The 20,805-nt window shown below is 42.6% G+C and overlaps 1 protein-coding gene across 8 annotated transcripts in view; it reads right to left on the reverse strand.

Annotated features, from left to right (window-relative positions):
- The window catches only part of TRIM2 (tripartite motif containing 2), a 171,152-nt gene extending 150,827 nt beyond the window's left edge, over positions 1-20,325 (reverse strand). For 3 of the 8 annotated variants that reach the window (XM_060299674.1, XM_060299673.1, XM_060299678.1), the window contains exon 1: positions 20,160-20,325. Coding sequence is in view for 3 of the 8 variants with exons in the window: in XM_060299667.1 (XP_060155650.1) it covers positions 19,230-19,247 (18 nt within the window). In the remaining 5 variants the exon portion in view is untranslated. Of the gene's footprint in view, positions 1-19,229; positions 19,519-19,842; positions 20,047-20,159 lie in introns of those variants that run through there. The other 5 variants (XM_060299676.1, XM_060299667.1, XM_060299668.2 and 2 more) reach the window with 5 other exon arrangements.
- Positions 20,326-20,805: the final 480 nt, after the last annotated feature.

A 20,805-nucleotide genomic window follows, 5' to 3' on the forward strand; every position in this document is an offset into this window, starting at 1 on the left:
TTTATAGTTGAAATGACCTGTCTGGGATTCGCTTAAATATAACAGCAAAAAACAAAACAACAAAAAGTTGGCACAGAAGGGACACGGCTGGCAAAATGTTGATAATTGTTGACACTGGGTTTGGATTCATGGAGGTTCATGATACCATTTTTTCTACTTTCTGTGTAATTTTGAAACCTTTCAAAAGAAAAATATTTTACAAGTGGAATCCACAATCTCCAACCCCTGAACCAGGTTGTATCATCTTTTTTCCATTAGTTAATTCAATGCATAGTTACTGAAACCCTGCTATGTGAAAAGCATTGAGGTAGGAAGTGTGAGGGGTACAGAGCTACATAAGACATGATCAAATATCAAATATGTACAGGATAAATATCTCTGGTGGTTTATACTTGGTTGCCTGGGCATGGAAAACCCTGACTCCTCCTGGAAGCTGGGTATGCTCATCAGTAGTCAGCAGCCTCCATTCTAAAGCTGGTCACACCCCTTACTAACCAGGCTGTCTTGGACCAGCCACCTACCCTTCCTAAGCCTCTGTCTCCTCATTTATAAAAAGCAGCTAATGGTAGGACCCCCTTCGTGAGCTGGTTATGAGTATTAATGACAGGCTTAGCCTAGTACCTGCTTAGGCTATTGATACAGAGCCAATGACAATAACCAACATCGTGATGTGGTTAGAGCAGCCTAGCAGTAGCCCTTTGTGCCATTAGAAAAAAAGGGCCCTTTTCTCGGGCTGGCGCGACCAGGAACAAGGGTGAAGGGCTTGGCTGGTTTTACCCCTGGCTGGGCTCTCCTGTGTAGGGCTCAATCTGTATACCATAGGTGGGGCCTCTGCATACGTTTCCCAGGCCCACCCTGAGCCCCCTCAAATTTCCCAAAAGGAAGGAAAGCCCCAGAGCTTGCCTACAATTGAGCGTGTGCATGAATGTGCTTAGCATTCAAAAAGCACATTGGTGCTTGGCGCTGACCAACTTGTGTTTGGGGGTTATTGTGGCAGGATTGCCAGGTTAAGAAAAAACAACCACCTATACAGCAGACGCTTTACAACTAACTCCCCCCATGCCCACTCTGCCCCTCCACCACCAGGCTTAACCTCACAGTGCTGGGGTTGTGTTAAACATGCCATTCCTAGTGTTCAATCCTATTGATGGATTTTAAAATTGTATTTTCATTTCTCCTAAATGACGGTAATAGGAATGGTGACTAATGTATTAATGTAGATTAATTGCTTGTTTTACTGGGAATGAGAGTTACTTTATCACTAGTCTTGATTATCCCTTATTTTGTTTTGTCTCCTCTTTCTCCTCCTCCTCCCCACACCCCTTCTTTAATTAAAAGGCAAACACTGGGGGCTTCCCTGGTGGCGCAGTGGTTGAGAGTCTGTCTGCCGATGCAGGGGACGCGGGTTCGTGCCCCGGTCCGGGAGGATCCCACGTGCCGCGAAGCGGCCGGGCCCGTGAGCCATGGCCGCTGAGCCTGCGCGTCCGGAGCCTGTGCTCCGCAACGGGAGAGGCCACAACAGTGAGAGGCCCACGTACCGCAAAAAAAAAAAAAAAAAAAAAGCAAACACTGTTATGGCCAACAATCAGGCCATTCACTTCAGCAAGTGTTTTGCTATGTGGTGGATTGAAATGTACCATCCACATCCCAGCTGCAGGCGCCATTAATGCTTCCATGGATAGTCACACAAGTGCACATCTGTTTTGTAGATGCAAATGAAGCTAGAATGTGCCTGACTGCGAGGATGCCATTGTGAAGGGACACGTGCCTCACTCATGCAAAGCACTGGGCTATAGGAGGAAATGTACATGGTTCACCTGTACCACATTCAGGACATTCAGGCATGGACAGATGCCATGTGTAGACATTCAGAAATCAAAAATGCAAATATATTCAAATCCATTCCTGACTATCTGGAAGGCTGGAGAAATATTTCATAAGGTTGGCGCTTTTGTCATTGCTACGGCCAAGGATCACAGGGAGCCTTCATCAATATTAACATCTTTACAAATACTATGGCTTAGGACTACCTTTTCTAGTAAAATGCCCTATAATTACATATACATTTGCATACATTTATAAATTGTGCATTACACCAGAAAAATGACAGGTGAAAAATGCTGCCTCAAGGGCTTCCCTGGTGGCGCAGTGGTTAAGAATCTGCCTGCCAGTGCAGGGGACATGGGTTCGAGCCCTGGTCTGGGAAGATCCCACATGCTGCGGAGCAACTAAGCCTGTGCGTCACAACTACTGAGCCTGCGTGCTGCAACTACTGAAGCCCGTGTGCCTAGAGCCGGTGCTCCACAAGAGAAGCCACTGCAATGAGAAGCCTGCGCACCTCAATGAACAGTAGCCCCCACTCAACGCAACTAGAGAAAGCCCATGCGCAGCAACGAAGATCCAGTGCAGCTAAAAATAACAATAAATAAATTTATTTTTAAAAAATGCTGCCTCAAATAGTCAAGGGAAATTAAATCCAAATTCATATACCAAGGTAGATTGCAATAGCACAGCATATTACACAGTTTTTTTTTTTGACTAGTCCGATAACTAAGACTACTGCCTTCCAGATAACAAATGTAAGGATAATTTTTAAAAGCAAACAAGAAACATTAAATCTATATTAAAGCGTGGTGTGTGAGTCTACATTTTCTAAGGCATGCCAGTCACAATGATACACTTCTTCCAAGAATCTGCTTGAAATAATTGGCTCTAACCATGTCATGAGTAACAACCTCTCCACCCTTCAACATGGATTGACTTCTTGAAGAGAACAAGGTGCCTCCAGTACCACAGAATTTATATCAAATGAAAATCTTTTAAAGAAATTTGAGTAAGTGCTAGATTAGAGCTGGAAAAGTCAACACTTTGGGAATGGATTTTAAAGATCTTTTAACAATGCAATTAAGTCAACCACTGTATATCACTATGCTGTCTAATTTAAGAAACATTATTTTTATATCTTTAAGCCTATTCAACTGGTTTCATTTGAGAAAATGGAAAATTAACATTTTGAGTTATTTCAAAGAAGGTCTCTATAGTTTTAATCTCAATCAATCCTGATTATCCACTATGTGTATATTAAGGTCTTTTTCTAACTCCATGCTTCCCATTGTCTGCCTTTGGTCACTTTACAGCTATATACATTTTTTTTTCTAGTTTCAAAAGCAATAAATGCTCTTTGCAAAAGTTCAACTGTCATCTATTATCCTACCACACAGAAATGATTACTTAACAATTCAGCATCATGTCAGATGGTTTTCTAGGCAAACATATTAGCAAAACAGTGCTTATGAAAACAAAATAATTCACAGTAATTTATCATTTCTTTTACCTTCCTACCAATAATATATCATGGATAACTTCCCTTATGGAAATGTTTGGGCCTATAAGCCTATTTTTTGGTGTGTAGCTTCATAGTATGCTGTTTTATGGATGTAGCATAATTTATTTAACCAATCTCCTATGTGGATAAATCAATATTATAAACAAATGCAAAAAAAAATTATTGTACATACACCTTTGCAAATTTCTCCTATTTAAAATGTTTTCTTAGGAATTCCCTGGCGGCCCAGTGGTTAAGACTCTGCGCTTCCAATGCAGGGGGAGCAGGTTTGATCCCTGGTCAGGGAACTTAGATCCCACATACCCCATGGTGCAGCCAAAACAGAAAAAAATGTTCTCTTTACATATAAGTAGCTGGTTATACTTCCCCTGTTTTATTATTGTCTTTAAATCACCATAGATAAATCAAGAATTAAGTGACAAGGAAATTGGCAAATGAGTCTTGGAAAGTACATGTTTTTATATTTTATATTACTCAAACCCTTCATATTTTGTCATTTTCTATGGTTTTGAACCAGAGAATCTGAAGAAGAGAAATTCTAGGTGGAAGGATTTAGGGACACTTTCAACAACAAGCATAAGCCCTTGGGGGACAGAACCTCAGGCCTGTCTCCTTCCTGAATTGTGTTGTTAATGAGGTTTTGACCAAAGTCTGTCTGCATCTCTCCTCTCCTGCACTTTTCGTGGGGCAGTTGCTCTACTCCCATTCTCACTGTGGGAGGTGTCAGGTTCTCTGCATCCCATAGTCATACTTTTCCCAGAGGCAAAGGGAATTCAGGAGCTGAGGACTAGCTCATGCTAACTCTAGGTATGGCGTGTGGTGGTGAACTGGAAACAAATAACTTGTTAAAGATTCCAAACATGAAAACCGAATAAGATTTCAAAATAAATTTTGTTTCCTTGCCATTTCGTCGGACTGCTTTTGATCCTTTTGTAACACAAAATTTTCATTCAGGACTTCTTTCTATGTTGCAATTTGCCATTGCATCATCCTCCCGTCATGCTATATTTCTCAATGGGCTATTTGTTTAGAGACCTTTTTCTTTTCTTTTTGCCAAGTTCTGTGAACAATGAATTACTTCAGTGGGAAACTCCATACCATCTTTGCAGAAAGATCATGTGTGCAATTGTACTCCTTTGTGCTTTCATTGGTTTGGTTGTACAAGAGAAATCATTTTAAAAATACAAAATCAATAGTTCAGATTAAAGAGAAATAAATTCTCTTTAACCTGAAAAAGAAATGTGCTCTTTTCTTCCCTGGGCATTGCGATGTTCACCTTTAGCATGGAGTCATGAACTACAGGGCTTGGGGAACTTGACCGAGGTCACAACTAAGATATGAACCCAAACATTCTGGCTGCAGAGTCTAAATTCTTGATATTATATACTATATGGCTGATTCCACCACACACACCCAGTTTTGTGGTTAGGTAAAAAGTTTAAAAATTATTTGAGAGGAGAATTTAATCTGAGTTCACCAGATGGACTCCTGGGAGGTCAAAGCATCTCAAACTGAAAGCTAAAGATTAAAATGAAGTCTGCATAACGAATGATAGCATTCCAGATTCTGTTCTCTTTCATGCTCCCAGAATGGTGGAAATCAATTTTATCCATCCAAAGCAGAAGTATTCTTAGGAGACTTCTTAGTCTTAGAAGAAACTAAATGTTCCCATTAAAGAAAAATCCTTACAACACTGCCTTCTGGGGTTGCCCGAAGAAAAACTTGGCTCACTGCCAGATCATTCTTCAAAGGAGGTCCACCAATTACCAAACCAATCAATTACACAAAGGCTGCAATCAAACGTTTTACAGCTTCACTCTTAACTGTGTGTGGACAAAGATCTCCAGACACGTGAGTCTGAAACAAACAAACAAACAAACAAAAATAATGGAACTCAGAGGCCATAGAAACAATACAGGGAGTAGAGAAAGGTTTTTAAAAATCCACTGTGTTTCATGTCTTTGGAGCCAAAAAAGAAGATACGCATCCATGAAAGGACAAGATATTTTTTAAAAATTAAAAACCAAGAATGACACCTTAGAAATTAAAAATTTGAAAACAAAAGATCTCAATAGCATGAAAGATAAGAAAATTAGAAGATCAGTTCAAGTGGTGTGTTGTTCAGCTAACCAGAGTTCCAGAAGAGAAAACAGGAGGAAATAAAAGGGAAGGAATCAGTAAAGTGAAAATAAAGTACATTTTCCCAGAAAAGAAAAGCATGAGTTTCTGTATTAAAAAGGGCCAAGTGATCAGAATAATGAATGAAAAAACACTCAAATCATGGCAAATAGCTGTGAAATAGCAGAATATATAGGGAGAAAAAACACTGAAGGAGATGGAGAAAGGGAATGAATGGCAAAGGACTTCCCAGTAGCAATAATGGAGACCAGAGGCGAGTACATGAGCCTTTACAATTCTAGGAAAAACTATTTTCATCTAGAGATTCTATACCCAGCCAAACTATGAAGTCAGTGGGTAGAATAAAGACATTTTCAGATATACAAGGACTCAAAATTTACCTTGTATGTACCCTTTCTTTAAAAAGCTACTGGAGGATGTATTTCAGAAAAACAGAATTAAATCAAGAAAGAAAAAGACACTGGGGTCCAAGAAAAGAGAATCCAACACAGAAGAATCGACAAAAGCATGTCTCCAAACAACAGCTCACTGGGAGTAGAGAAAAAAACAACACAAAAAAACAGTCCAAACTGGAGAACAGAGGACATGTGACACATCTGCTAGGACAGTTGAAAAAAATGTTAACAATTGGCCCATAGAAAATCTAATGAAAAAATGAAGTGTTTATTAGCTCTGGGTAAAATAAAATGCAGTATATAAACCACATTGCTCAGCAGTGACAACATTTATATAGTCATAATGTAAATAATGATTTAATCAAGACTTGTACTATAACTAAGTTGTGGGGAAGGAAGTGAGGAAACAAGAGTATAAGAGAGAAACCTAAATTCTCATCTTCTGTGACTGAGTCAACAGATAATACCCAAAATTGATTGGTAAACTGTAGTGTATGTATATGTAAGGAAATCTCAGGAAAAATATATGAGGGGTGGGTGATATTGGTTGCCTCCAGAGAGGGAATTAGACAGTCTGGGGACCAGGGTTAAAAGGAGACTTTTCATTATTTTTACCCTTTTTTCTTTTGAATTTTGAACTGTGTTGATATACTACCTTTTTGAATAAAGAAAAGAAATAATTTAAAAAAATAGCAGAAAGAGGATAATTTTTATTTTTATTTTTTTTTTTGTGCGGTACGCAGGCCTCACCGTTGTGGCCTCTCCCGTTGCGGAGCACAGGCCCCGGATGCGCAGGCTCAGTGGCCATGGCTCACGGGCTCAGTGGCCATGGCTCACGGGCCCAGCCGCTCCGCGGCATGTGGGATCTTCCCGGACCGGGGCACGAACCCATGTCCCCTGCATCAGCAGGCAGACTCTCAACCACTGCATCACCAGGGAAGCCCCAGAAAGAGGATAATTTTTAGAAACATGAAACAGCTAATGAAAAATGGTTAAGACTGTTCAAAGGGGTTATTTTTAGGAAGGAGAACTGAGGGATGGGGTAACAGATAAGAGCCTGCTGTATTTAGGTATAAGCTTTTAACAATACCATTTTATCTTTAAAATGAAGTGCATGTATTTATATAAATAAAAAGTCAGAACAACATTAGACTATGAGAACAATTGTAGAGGTAAACTAGGTGAGGTGAAAGAAAACTGGCTACAGCAAGAATTTATGCAGATGTCAACCCTGAGTGAGCAAAACATTAATGTCTTTAATAACACCTTTTTCCCCCCCCAAACACCTTTTGTCTAAAAAGGTACAGTAGAAAATAAATTTGTATGAGAATAACAAAAATAAATACTACTTAAATCTCAAAGAAGGGACATGTTTCCTAAGTTTCTTTACATCACAGCACAGTTTTAACATGTAAATCTAGAAAGCTGATCCCAGAGTACATGACATGAGTTATGATTTTAGAGAATCAATAATCTACAAATTTCAGAAATCTTCAGTAACCACCTAACTGCATTAAAAAGCAACTAAAGAGGGATTCCCTGGTGGTGCAGTGGTTGAGAGTCTGCCTGCCAATGCAGGGGACACGGGTTCGTACCCAGGTCTGGGAGGATCTCATATGCTGTGGAGCGGCTGGCCCGTGAGCCATGGCCGCTGAGCCTGCACGTCTGGAGCCTGTGCTCCGCAAGGGGAGAGGCCGCAACAGTTAGAGGCCCGCGTACCGCAAAAAAAAAAAAAAAAAAAAAAGGGCAACTAAAGAAAGTAGTCTTGAATATGGCTATGTATACTCGGGTAACATAAAGGTTAATTTTTCCCTTACGTCTTGGAAAAGCTAGGTTCGTACATGTTTTTAGGATTCTGATGCCAAAAAAATTTTGCTCCTCAATTCCAGAGAGCATGATACGTGTGTCAACCCCTTTAATTCACTTGATCCAGTGGTTACTGATCACTTGGGCACAAGTGGCCAAAGGAAGATTCTCTCAGAATCTTGGGCATCATGGTTTCAAACTCTGTGGTCTGTTGGAGCTGCCTCATGAGGAAGAAGATTCCTTTTTATTAGCAAGATGTCATTTTAACTGAAGCCTGCAATAAGAGACCAACCCCTGACATCCCACTTGCTCTGCTGCAGTCCAGAAACTGCTGCTTCTCATTTACTCACTCACTCATTGTGATGGTTAATTTTATGTGCCAACTTGGTTGGGCCACGGGGTGCCCAGATATCTAGTCAAACATTATTCTGGGTGTTTCTGCAACTGTGTTTTTGGATGAGATTAACATTTTTAACTGGTAGAGTAAAGCAGATTGCCCTCCATAATGTGGGTGGGCCTCATCTGATTCACTTTATTATAAAGCAGAAACTAACACACCATTGTAAAGCAATTATACTCCAATAAAGACGCTTAAAAATAAATAAAAAAATAAAACACAACAAACTAGTGAATATAACAAAACAGAAGCAGACTCACAGATATAGAGAACAAGCTAGTGGTCACCACTTGGGAGAGGGAAGCGGGAGGGGCCATACAGGGGTAGGGGATTAAGATGTACAAACTATTATGTATAAAATAAGCTACAAGGGTATATTGTGCAACACAAGGAATATAGCATATATTTTATAATAACTATGAACGAAGTATATTGTGAATTACAATATTGTACACCCACCTGTAACTTATATAATACTGTACATCCATTATACTTCAATAAAAAAAAATTTTTTAAAAAGGACTAAATAAAACAAAAAGATGGACCTTCTCTCGAGTAAGAGCAAGATAACCAGCAGACTGCCTTTGGACTTCATCTGCAATATTGACTCTTCCCGCCTGATGGCTTTTACCTGGAACATTGGCTCTCCCTGCCTCTCCAGCCTGCTGTCTTCCCTACAGATTGGACTTACCAACCTCCAAAATCACATGAGCCAATTCCAATCAGTCAATCAATCAATATCCTATTGGTTGTGTTTCTCTGGAGAACCCTGACTAATACACTCATTCAAACAAATGTTTATTTAACATATACTGTGTGCCAAGCAACAAGCTAAGTGCCAGGATAAAGAGTTAAAATGACGGTCCTTACCTTTGGAAACTTAGAAATTTGACAATAATGATGACCACAAATAGTTTCTCCTAAGAGTAAGCTGGCAAGAGAGAATTTACGCATGAATTTCATTTAGGAGCTTCAGGCTTCATCAGGCTTATTCATGATCAGAGCCTCATCAAATTTGCTTAAGTACTTGGCTTTTCCAGTCTTGCCTTATCTGTTTTTTTCCAGTGGATGGAAGGTTCTAGTGAAAAGCTACAACTTCCCACACCCTAATAGGCCAGCTGCTGAGGACACAGTGCATTTACCCGCTGGTGGTCCGTGCAGCTACCCTTACTACACTTCTGAGTGGGTCTTAGACACAGTTTTCCACCTTGAAATACTGGCCAATAGTCAATCATCCAGGAAATTTGTTGGACCTGCCTTGTACCAGTTGGTTTATGAGAACTAGATGATTCAAAGAAAACTAGTCCTGGTCTTGTCTGTGAGAATTGTTTGAGTGTGAACCATTCACTCATTAGAGAACTCTAATGAAACCCAAACTGGGGAACAGACTATTCCAAAGGATTCTGCTGTGTCTCATACTGTATGAGAATAGAGTAGAGTGTACTGGAAAGAGCTATGGCTTTAAAGTCAGACGGGTCTGAGGCAGACTCCCGGGCCTGCTTCTTAGTAGCTGGTGACCTTGGACAACTGATCCAGCCTCTCGGACCTTCTAAAATGAGGACAACAGCACCTTCTCACAGGATTCCTGTTAGGACTCAGTGGGATCCCAGCTGCACAGTGGCAAGGACAGTGTCTGCTATATAGCACACATGCTAATCCACGGAGTGTTGGTGGAACTTTGATCCATCTCTGTGCTTGTAAAAGCAGTAGGGTTGGTTATAAACATTAGCTTGCCAAGCATTTCTTTATAAAGGAAGGATTACAGTTCTCATTTCAAAATTTTGTGTTGAGCTTTTTGAACAAAGGACCTATGTTAGTTCCAAGTAAAACAAGATCTTTGTTACTCAGAAAACTAGAGGATGGCTGGTAAGTGGATGTCCAAAGAATCTGGCCAATGAAGAGCTAATTCACATTGGCAAGAAGACCGTGCCTGGTCTCCCTCTCCCTCCTAGGGAAACATAAATGTGAATGAAAGAACAGAATATGGAAGTCTTTACTGTGTGTGAGGCACAGAGCTGGCCCCCAGCCCTCCTCGCCCCCCCTTTAAAAATTAAGCCTGGAAAATAATCATCTTCTAAAAATCCTGATACTACCTCACAAGACTGATTTGTTTTCCTTTGGGGAAACTAATGAGATCAGTGATTTTTGCTGGATTATCTCAGAAATGTTTATTCTTAGGAACTTGGTGAGGGGGGGAGAGTCAGATAACAACCTTTACTCCGCTTCAAGATTATGTTTAATAAAGACAAACTCAAAGGAATTAAGGAAAGGAGGGAGGGGAGGAGTAGGGAGAAAAATTCCAGAGAAACATTTCGCTCAGAAGGGTTATAAAAACACTCTCAAAACCACAGTGTGAAGACTGCAACTGACTCATATTCTAAAAATAACACCAAACAATTCTGGAAAGTTGTAAAATAGAGATATAACAATGGAAGCATATTGCTCATTGCCAAACCAAAAGCATAGTAAAGTTGTAACTTTTACTTAAAAGAGCTAAAAATAAAGGGTTGTGGGGAAAAGTCCAAGAAGAATAATATGCTAGTGGAAATGAGGCAGTCCTATATATTTAATAAAAATTTTTGTGTAGTGAATTTTCACAAGGTTCATCTGTCAAAAAAGTAACTGACAGAGTTTATCACATCATTAAACTCAGAGCTACTGTTAGTTCTCCAGGGAGGCTGGAGGCCAATACAATACTGGCCACAGATCACACAGTTTCCTGACAAACCATCTTGAGTGGCAGTCTTCTCACAGATTTAGAGGAGTGTATTTAAATTCTGGTTAATTTGTCCAAGTATTAAAGTTTGAATTACAAACACAAAAAAGAAGAGAAAACAAATCCAAGCAGAGATTCAAATGGTCATATAGGAATTTGTAAGAATTTAGTGAGCTTTTCTATAAATGGTACAAGACATTTTCCTTTTCCTAAAGATTCTACGATGGTGCCACATTGTCTTAAGAACAAGTTCAAATTCCTCATTCTTTGAGGATATTGAAGTTGGGTAGAGCCTTACCGTATGTCTTTCTTCTTAACAATACTCATGATAGGGCTTCCCTGGTGGCGCAGTGGTTGAGAGTCCGCCTGCCGATGCAGGGGACGCGGGTTCGTGCCCCGGTCCGGGAAGATCCCACATGCTGTGGAGCGGCTGGGCCCGTGAGCCATGGCCGCTGAGCCTGCGCGTCCGGAGCCTGTGCTCCGCAACGGGAGAGGCCACAACAGTGAGAGGCCCACAGACCGCAAAAAAAAACCATAAAAAAACAAAACAATACTCATGATAGGTTAATCATCTGGGTGCCATGAACCATGCTGAACCCTTTACATCAATTCCCTTTATTCCTTAAAAATGGAATGGTCGTCCCCACTCATTGATGAGGAAGCTCATCTATGTGTGTTATGCAAACTGCTCAAGGTCACACACCTTTGGGATACAAATACCTATCATCTGTCTCCAGAGAGAAGGCCTGTTTTCTTTCTCTCTGTTAACCATCAAAAGTGAGCTGCCAACATGAAAAGATGCTCAACATCGCTAATCATCAGGGAAACGCACATCAAAACCACAATGAGATAACACCTCACACCTGTCAGAATGGCCGTCATCAAAAGGAAGAAAGAACTCTCCTCCTTCCAATGATTATAAACTATTTTCCTTAAAAACAAAAAAAGGAACACACACAACAAATGTTTGTGAGGATGTGGAGAAAAGGGAACCTTCATACACTGTTGGTGGGAGTGTAGATTGGTGCAACCACTGCGGAAAACAGTATGGAGGTTTCTCAAAAAACTAAAAACAGAATTACATATAACCCAGCAATTCCACTCCTGGGTATATATCTAGAAAAAACAAAAACACTAACCCGAAAAGATACACTCACCCCAATGTTCATAGCAGCACTATTTACAATAGTCAAGACATGAAAGCAATCTAAGTGTCCATCAACAGAGGAATGGATAAAGAAGATGTCGTATATATATACAATGGAATATTACTCCACCATAAAAAAGAATGAAAGTTTGCCACTTGCAGCAACATGGATGGACTTGGAGGACATTATGCTGAGTGAAATAAGTCAGACAGAGAAAGACAAATAGTGTATGATATCATTTATATGTGGAATCTAAAAAATACAATAAACTAGTGAATACGACAAAAAGGAAACACACAGAAATAGAGAACAAACTAGTGGTTACCAGTGGGGAGAGGGAAGAAGGGAGGGGCAAGACAGAGGTAGGGGATTAAGAGACATAAACTATCATGTGTAAAATAAGCTACAAGCATATATTGTACAATGTGGGGACTATAGCCAATATTTTATAATAATTATAAATGGAGTATAACCCTTAAAAATTGTGAATCACTATATTGTATACCTGTAACTTATATAGTATTGTACAGCAACTATACTTCAATTTTTTAAAAAAAGTAAGTTCCCAAATCCATGACTTTTGAGCCACTGCTTAAGCTGTCTGCCTCTAGGTGAAAAATACCTCCACCTTCTCTGCTTACCTTTCCACTTCTAGACCATTCCTCAAAGCCCTGGGGCCACCACAGAGTACCTGATTATACCCACAAGCATCAATGTCCCCCTTTCTGGCTTTGGCATAGAACAGACTGTCTGTGTCACTTGCCCCCACATTTGATTAGTCAGTCTAGCACTCCACCTAACACTTTCTTTGTTATACTCTTTATCTGTTTGTGTGTGTGTAAATCTTTCTTCTAACCATGATGGCAAGAGCTAGTTTTTAAAATGGTCATATGCTTCCTTCTTTTTTCATACTTAGTGGGAGAAACAGGGTAACTATTTCATAGATTTAATTTAAAATTTTCTGCATTTTGGCAACATGTAGGTACCTAGAGATTATCATACTAAGTAAGTCAGAAAGAGAAAGACAAATACCATATGATATCACTTACATGTGGAATCTAAAATAGGACACAAATGAACTTATCTATGAAACAGAAACAGACTCACAGACACAGAGAACAGACTTGCGGTTGCCAAGGCGGGGGGTCGGGGAGGGAAGGACTGGGAGTTTGGGGTGAGCAGATGCAAACTAGTATATGTAGGATGGATAAACAACAAGATCCTATTGTATAGCACAGGGAACTATATTCAATATCCTGTGATAAACCATAATGGAAAAGAGTATGAAAAAGAATATATATGTGTAACTGAATCACTTTGCTGTACAGCAGAAATTAACACAACATGGTAAATCAACTACACTTCAATAAAACTTAAAAAATAAAATTTTCTGCATTTTGGTTACCCACTATATATAACTACACATTAGGATAATTTACTTTTTGGCTTACCACTATATGGTGATGAGAATAATCTACTTTAAAATAAAATTTCCAATGGAATTGTTGTTTTTTTAAACCCTTTATAGTTCATATCACTGCATAATTGAACTTTACTAGTATTCTTATTAATCTCATATAACAAGAATATTTGATCATGCAGGACAGAGATGAATTGAAGGGTCATGAACATATAGTTGCATTTTAGCCAACAGTATCAAATTTCCCCTTAATCAATTTTTCTATCACCATCGTGAAGAAATTCAAAAAAGTGGAATGGAGTTTTACCTTTTCTCTCTGTCCCTGGACACACATAAAGAGATCTTCTGTTAAGAGTAATTTACTAAAAAGAGCCAACAGGAAGTTTATAGGATGGAAAGGCAACCGGATAAACTACCTCAAGAGAAACTAGAAGCTGCTTGCGTAACCCTGGTAGACAGCTCACGGGCCGGGATGCTCCATAGGCAACCTGTCATTATCAAGCCAGAAATGGACGGAACTTGCTGTTCCAGGCATTGGAGGGCAGGCAATTGGTATATTTAACAGTCAGCCTGGGCTATGGCCGGAAGAAGGACAGACATAAAGGGAAGCTGATTCCAAAGAACACTCTGAAGGTTGGTCCCAGGACTAAAAGGAGCACGAGTGGGAAAAGTCTTGTATGCAGCCCATTCCTGAGCCACAGTCCTGAGGCTGCACCGGTGCTGTGACGTGAGTCAGACCCTCAAAGGGACCTCACAGCACCCCACCTTACACCCTGGTCCTCCGAAGCTGGTCCCCGGCTAGTGGCAAAGGCTGATGGGGTAGAATGTGTTCATCTAGGATTCCCATGGGAGAATCAAATCAACCCCTTTTTTTTATGCAGTCCTTAGGAGAGACGAAGATTATACCAGAGCAGAGCATCTCTGCCACAGCCTAAGGCCCTGGCAGCTCAACATTAGGGCTGATACGGCTTCTGCCCCCTCCAAGCAACTAATTTCTGGGTTTTGGCACCCAGAATCCAACCAAACACCTGGATCCTATTTCCTTCCCCTTTCTCAGCGCTGTTTCCACATTCTAGCTGCAAAACTCTCCTTCCTTTCTCCTTGATAGTGAAATCTTTGATCACGGGTACTGCTTTTTTGACTGGAGAGCCGAGGGGCTGGCAAAAGGACTGAAGACAACATGGCCATGGCTTTGGGAGGTTTTGCACAGCCTGTAGAGGGGAGCCAGGCATCTGTTCAATTACTCTGGTTTTGCCTGCCTACCCAGAGCCTATGGGAAGCGAAAATGGCAGCTGCTAAAGTGCTTTTTTCATTTACGTACCGGGCCGCCTTGCTTGACAAAGCTGTTTTGAACAAAGCTGGCATCTGCTCGTTGCCCTGGGGTAAGTGGTCATCCCCTCTGTGCTGAATCCCTGCCACTGTGCACACCCAGGTCTGTGTGTTAGCCTGCAAGGCTGCCTTGTGTCTGGGGAGGGAGGTACCACCCTGGTCTCAGCATTACAGTGGGAGGAACAGCCAGAGAGAGGCAGGTGTTCTGCCTTCCTGTTACTTCACCTGACCCCACATCCGAGCAAAATAAAAGCAGCCCTAAACCAGAGGGAAAAGGCAGGGAGAATCCAGCCAAGTCACATTTTAAGGTCCTCTGAGTTTTTTTACTTCTGGCTAAGTTCTTATCCGCGGAAAGTGGTGTTCAATGCCTCCTCTTTGCTCGTGGAGACACACCTTCTTCCGTTGCTTGTGCAGCTTAGGGAAGGCTTGAGGGAAATTTAAAAGATGTGTGAACTGGGAACTTTTTTTTTTTTTTTTCGGGTACGCGGGCCTCTCACTGTTGTGGCCTCTCCCGTCGTGGAGCACAGGCTCCGGACGCGCAGGCTCCGCGGCATGTGGGATCTTCCCGGACCGGGGCACGAACCCGTGTCCCCTGCATCGGCAGGCGGACTCTCAACCACTGCGCCACCAGGGAAACCCTGAACTGGGGACTTTTGAAATCACATTTCAACATCAGTGCTGCTTATATGCATGGACAATTTATGGTACCCATGCCCTCCCCCCAACCCAAGTGACAGCAGAAGGCGGCTTCAGGACAGTTCCCAGGCCTCCCATAGAACAGATCAAGCCTCCCAATCCTCACTCGCCTTACCTCCGTGATCAGCAGAGGCAGCCAGAAACTCTGAGTGGTAGATGTTGGGCAGGGGGCATGCTGGTTACTTCTTACCTCGGGGGCCTGTGGGCATTATCCCAATCCCCAGGGCCAGCCCCTTTAACTTAACAGTCAGGGGAAGCTTAGGGAACAGAGAATGTTTCTTCATTCAAATAATCTAGAGAGATCTATCAAAGTCTACAAATAAGAAATGCTGGAGAGGGTGTGGAGAAAAAGAAAACCCTCCTGTACTGTCGGTGGGAATGTAAATTGGTGCAAGACTATGAAGAACAGTGTGGAAGTTCCTTAAAAAACTAAAACTAGAGCTACCATATGATCCAGCAATCCCACTCCTGGACATATACCTGGAGACAACGATAATTCTAAAAGATACATGCACCCCAATGTTCCTAGCAGCACTATTTACAATAGCCAAGATGTGGAAGCAACCTAAGTGTCCATCAACAGATGAATGGATAAGGAAGATGTGGTACATATATACAGTGGAATATTACTCAGCCATAAAAAAGAATGAAATAATGCCATTTGCAGCAACATGGATAGACATAGAGATTATCATACTAAGTGAAGTAAGTCAGACAAAGACAAATATCACATGATATCACTTATATGTGGAACCTAAAAAAAATGATACAAATAAACTTATGTACAAAACAGAAATAGATCCACAGACACAGAAAACAAACTTATGGTTACCAAAGGGGGAAGGGGAGGAGGGATAAATCAGGAGTTGGTGATTAACAGATATACACTACTATATATAAAATAGATAACCAACAAGGCCCTACTGTATAGCACAGGGAACTCTACTCAATACCTTATAATAACCTATATGGGAAAAGAATCTGAAATAGATACATATATATACACATATAAGTATAACTGAATCACTTTGCTATATGCCTGAAACTAACACATTATTGTAAATCAACTATATTTCAACTTAAAAAAGAATAAATAGATAAAATAAATTTACTAAAACAAATAACGAAACAAAGCAAAACAACAGAACTCAAACTAGAAGAGGCCCTGGGATAGGCCCTAGTCCTGCCCCTGCTCCAGCCCTGAAGAGAAGGCACAAGTCTGTGGCTGAGGTTACCTAATCTGGCCTGTGGGATGTGTTCTGTTTGGCAAGCACAATTTACTTTTAAATGTTTTACTCTTACTTAGTTGCAACCCTTAAAGATCTGAAGATTTCATATTAATAAATAGATAACTGGATTTCCAGAAATCCCTGATAAAGTGGAAGATCTGGCAAAGTTGGCTGACATCCCCGTGTGGATCATAGCTGCCTTCTCTCCTTAAGCCCCAGCAGCCCCTGGCCCTCCTCCAGCATTTATGCTCCCTGCTGGTCCCTGCAGCCATGGACTTTGCCCTCTTAGGCGTGACCAATGTTTCCCTACCTCAGGTTTCACCTAGGAAGTTCTAACAAAATATCCACACCCACGTTGAGACGAGTGAAGACAGAATCTGGGCCTAGGGAGGGACCTGGGCCTTAGAAGAGTTTTAAAGTCCCTACGTGATGCGAGCAGGCAGCCAGGTTCATGCAGGGCGGGGGCTAGACCATGAAGGGCAGGTGGTAAATTATCCTCCTTTTGAAGCTCCTCAGTGCCTCATTTTATTCTTTCACCATTTTAGAAGTTCATTCTATTCTATCGAAATCTGGTTTTCTCTTATTCCATTCTTTTCAGAACCTCACCCAGCCTCAGGATTTAAAAAGAAAAAAATTTTTTTTTGAAAGCTTCTCCTCTTTCTGCTACATTGTTATTTTGGTTGCTCCATTCTGAACCCCCTCCTCCAGTTTCTCCACATTCTTTTTAAAGTACAATGGACAAAATTAGAAACAATACCCTAACCATTATTTTACTAGAGTAGAATTCGGTAGGGGCATTTCTTCCTGGTTCTATCATATCATACTTAACACCTCAGAACCACATTAATTTCTTTTCACAATGCTTTTTTTTTTTTTTTTTTAACTTAATTATCATCTGGTTTTTGTTAACAAGGAACTCATTTGCAAAAACCTGAGACACCACACTCCAGGATGGAAAACCAAGTTTGGGGGCAAATAAAGCACCGAATATCAACCCTCGTCTCCCTGTTAGAGGGACATCAAACTTCCTCAAGGGCCACAACCTGATAATGTAAAATTAAAGAGGCCATATGGGGAGCTTCCTGGTGGCCTACTGGTTAGGATTCCGGGCTTTCACTGCTGTGGCTGGGGTTCAGTCCCTGGTCAGGGAACTGAGATCCCTCAAGGCATGGTGTGGCCAAAATAAATAAATAAATAGGCCATATTCATGTCCATGACAGTTTTACTTCTTCACCTATACATTAATTTCCTCCCAACAGGCTAGTCTGTTTTTAGGGAATTTCCAAGCTAACTTGATAACTGCTTTTCTTAGGGTTATTTAATTTTTTTTCCCATTTTGTAGGCTTCTCCTTTCTTACCTTTTTGTTTTCATTAACATAATCCTCAACTATCAGGTTATAACAGAAAAGTTGCTTAGTGGGAGATGGGATTGAAACACCAGCATCTCTCTATTATTTTGTTGTGCTCATTTTATAGATTAGGAAACTGAGGCCTGGAAAAGCTCTCCCACCCCACAGCTGACTGCCCACACACCCAACATCAGAGGAGTCCTGGCTCTGGCCACCCCCTGGGCAAGGTGAACCTTACCTGACGCTGGATATCAGACAGCACAGCAAGAAATCCAGCCTCAGAGATGGCAGGAGTGAGGCTTTCGATACAATGTCTGGGTATCACACATTCGGGCCTGAACCGGATCGACATGGAAACGCACACGAAATATTGAACATGATATTCCAGAGCCAGCTGACGCTGTTAAACGCTCCTTGGAACCCCTAGGGGAAAGCCAAGGTTCTTTAAGGAATACATAAACCACGGAGCCACCCTGGCATGATGCCAGCTCTGGAATGTTGGAAATCTTGTCCAGAAATACATATAAAACCGAAGCTGAACTTCAAGATTCCCTCTAGCAACCAATAGTAAGAAAAAGCACACCCCTTCACACTCATACTTCGGGGAGAAAAGGGAATTATTTACGCATGGTGTTCATAAAATATCTGCCCTGTTAGAACACAGTGTGAGAGGAGGAGAAGGGAAGGAGCAAGCTCGGGGTTTGGGACCTGAGGCCCAAGAGGCTCTTATATCGCAAAAGAATCCGGATGGGCCAACGTCGGGAGGCGCGACCCTGGAGGCGCCGCCACTCCCGGGTCCCCGCAGGCCTGGCCGCGGTGGTCACTGCCATTGCACACGGGTCCTCCCGGGCGGGAGGCCTAATCTCATTGTTTCGAGCCAACCGTAAAATGCAGCTTCTCCCCTTTCTCAAAAAGGACCCGAGGTACGGGGGGCTGAACAGGACTGTCTCCCCTGGCTGCCTAGGCCCGAGGTCTTTTCTTTGTGCATCCGACCCCAAAGCACAGGACCAGATACCAAGGCGTGCGCTAGAAACCGGGCGCTGCAGCTCCCTCTCGCAGCCAGCCCGGTTGTCGCCTCCTTGTCGCGCCAGTGCGCACCACCTACAGACAAGGCGTGGCGACGTGCGTCGCGAGGCCCTCCCGCAGCCCGATCCCCCGCGGGCCGGCCTCTCCTCCCGCTGCCTTTGCGTCCCCGCCACTAGGCTGTAAGCCCTAGGAGCCGAGTCGCCTGCAAGCAGTGCGGAGCCACAGATACTCACGTTTCCAATTGTTCTCATGAAATGCGCGCACTCCCCGCGGCCACTAATAGAAGCCAGAGAAAGCGCTCTGAGAGCCGCCTTTCAGGCAGCGAGAAGTGACAAGCTGGCGCCCCGCTGAAAGCCCCTCATTTTCTGCAGGCTCACTCAAAATGCGCCTCGGTGCCGCCAACGCAGCTGCCAGGTTTAATAACTATGTCAGACAGCCCCTCCCCCCAAAAAGAGACACAAAGATGACAGGCTGGGGACCAAGGAGAGCATGTTCGACCGCAGTCACCCTGCCTCATCCCTAGCGATGCCGCAGCTGGAATGACTGCGCAGGCACGGACCGGGAAAAGGTTCAAACTCCAGCCTTGACCTAGGAATTCTCCAGAAACCTCAGTTCTTTCCTAGTCGCTCTGAACATAAAACTGATACTCTTCTCAACGATACTTGTGAAACAAAGCAAGAGGGCGAGTGCCTTTCCAGTTAACCCAACCTGGCGTCTCAAATGTAAAGGGGACTTAGAGGAACGCAGCAAACCTCAAACCTATTAATACTTGATTTTCTGGGCACTGGTGGAATATCCTGGCACTATGCAAAGCGCAAGAAGCTCATCAAACTGGGTTTCGCTCACGTTTTGTCGCGCACACGAATGCTCCAGCCTCTCCAGAGGACACTGGCCAGGAGAACCTTACTGTTTGGTGGTGGTGGTGGGGGGCTCCTTTGCAGCTCCTCCTCGACCTGGACCATCTCCAAAACGCGGGCAGCGCCTCGAGAGCCACTGGGTTTTTATCAAGCCGGAAGGAATTAGTGGTTCTGTTTTACATGTGAAATGTCCCACCGAAGGTAGTGCTTGATAAAATATAGTACAAATATAACCCGTACAGGGCGCTGGGGGCCCCGCCCCGCCCCGAGGGTTCCTCCCAGCCCCACCCGCTGCGCCCGCCGCACCTGCTTCTGCGGGGAGTGGTTTCCGTGGAAACTCCGGAGAGCCAGTCCTCCCTTTGGACACGCTGTTACCCCGACAACTGCGACCTAGCATTAGGCGGTCCAGGAAGGATGGCAATGGATGCCCGCTTTAAATCACAGATTCAGAGAGATTCTCAAGGGTGGGAGGGCAGAAACAGGAGGGCAGTGAGTGATATTTGGGAATGGAGGCGGAGCCGCGGGAGCCTGCTTGTGGGTGGGGATAGTGGACGTCGCAGGCCCGGGGGACCGCATATCTCCCCCCTTCCCCCCCCCCACTAAACGAGTTTACACTTGGTTCTAGAACAAATTCCGTCATTCTCTTCAGCATATTTCCTTTTCTCTATTCTGCTTAAGATACTATATAAAAGTTGTTTTGCACAGACGGAGCAATAGCTAGTTCCCGGTAGAAGTGAGGAGAGGCCCACAAAGATGTGTGAAGCCGAGAGGAGACCTGGTGTGAATAATATTTGACTGTGCACTCTCTGCACTATCAGGCCACGGAAAACACATGGCTACAAAATTAAACTCATGTGATGGTTTGGGTGGGGAAAAGGAGAAGGGTGGATGAGACTATCCATGTTTGTTCAAAGGTGCAATGTTCGTATGCCATCTTGTTACTTTTGGATAT

Source organism: Globicephala melas, chromosome 5 (assembly GCF_963455315.2).
Source record: "Globicephala melas chromosome 5, mGloMel1.2, whole genome shotgun sequence".
In the NCBI taxonomy this organism is placed as follows: domain Eukaryota; kingdom Metazoa; phylum Chordata; class Mammalia; order Artiodactyla; family Delphinidae; genus Globicephala; species Globicephala melas.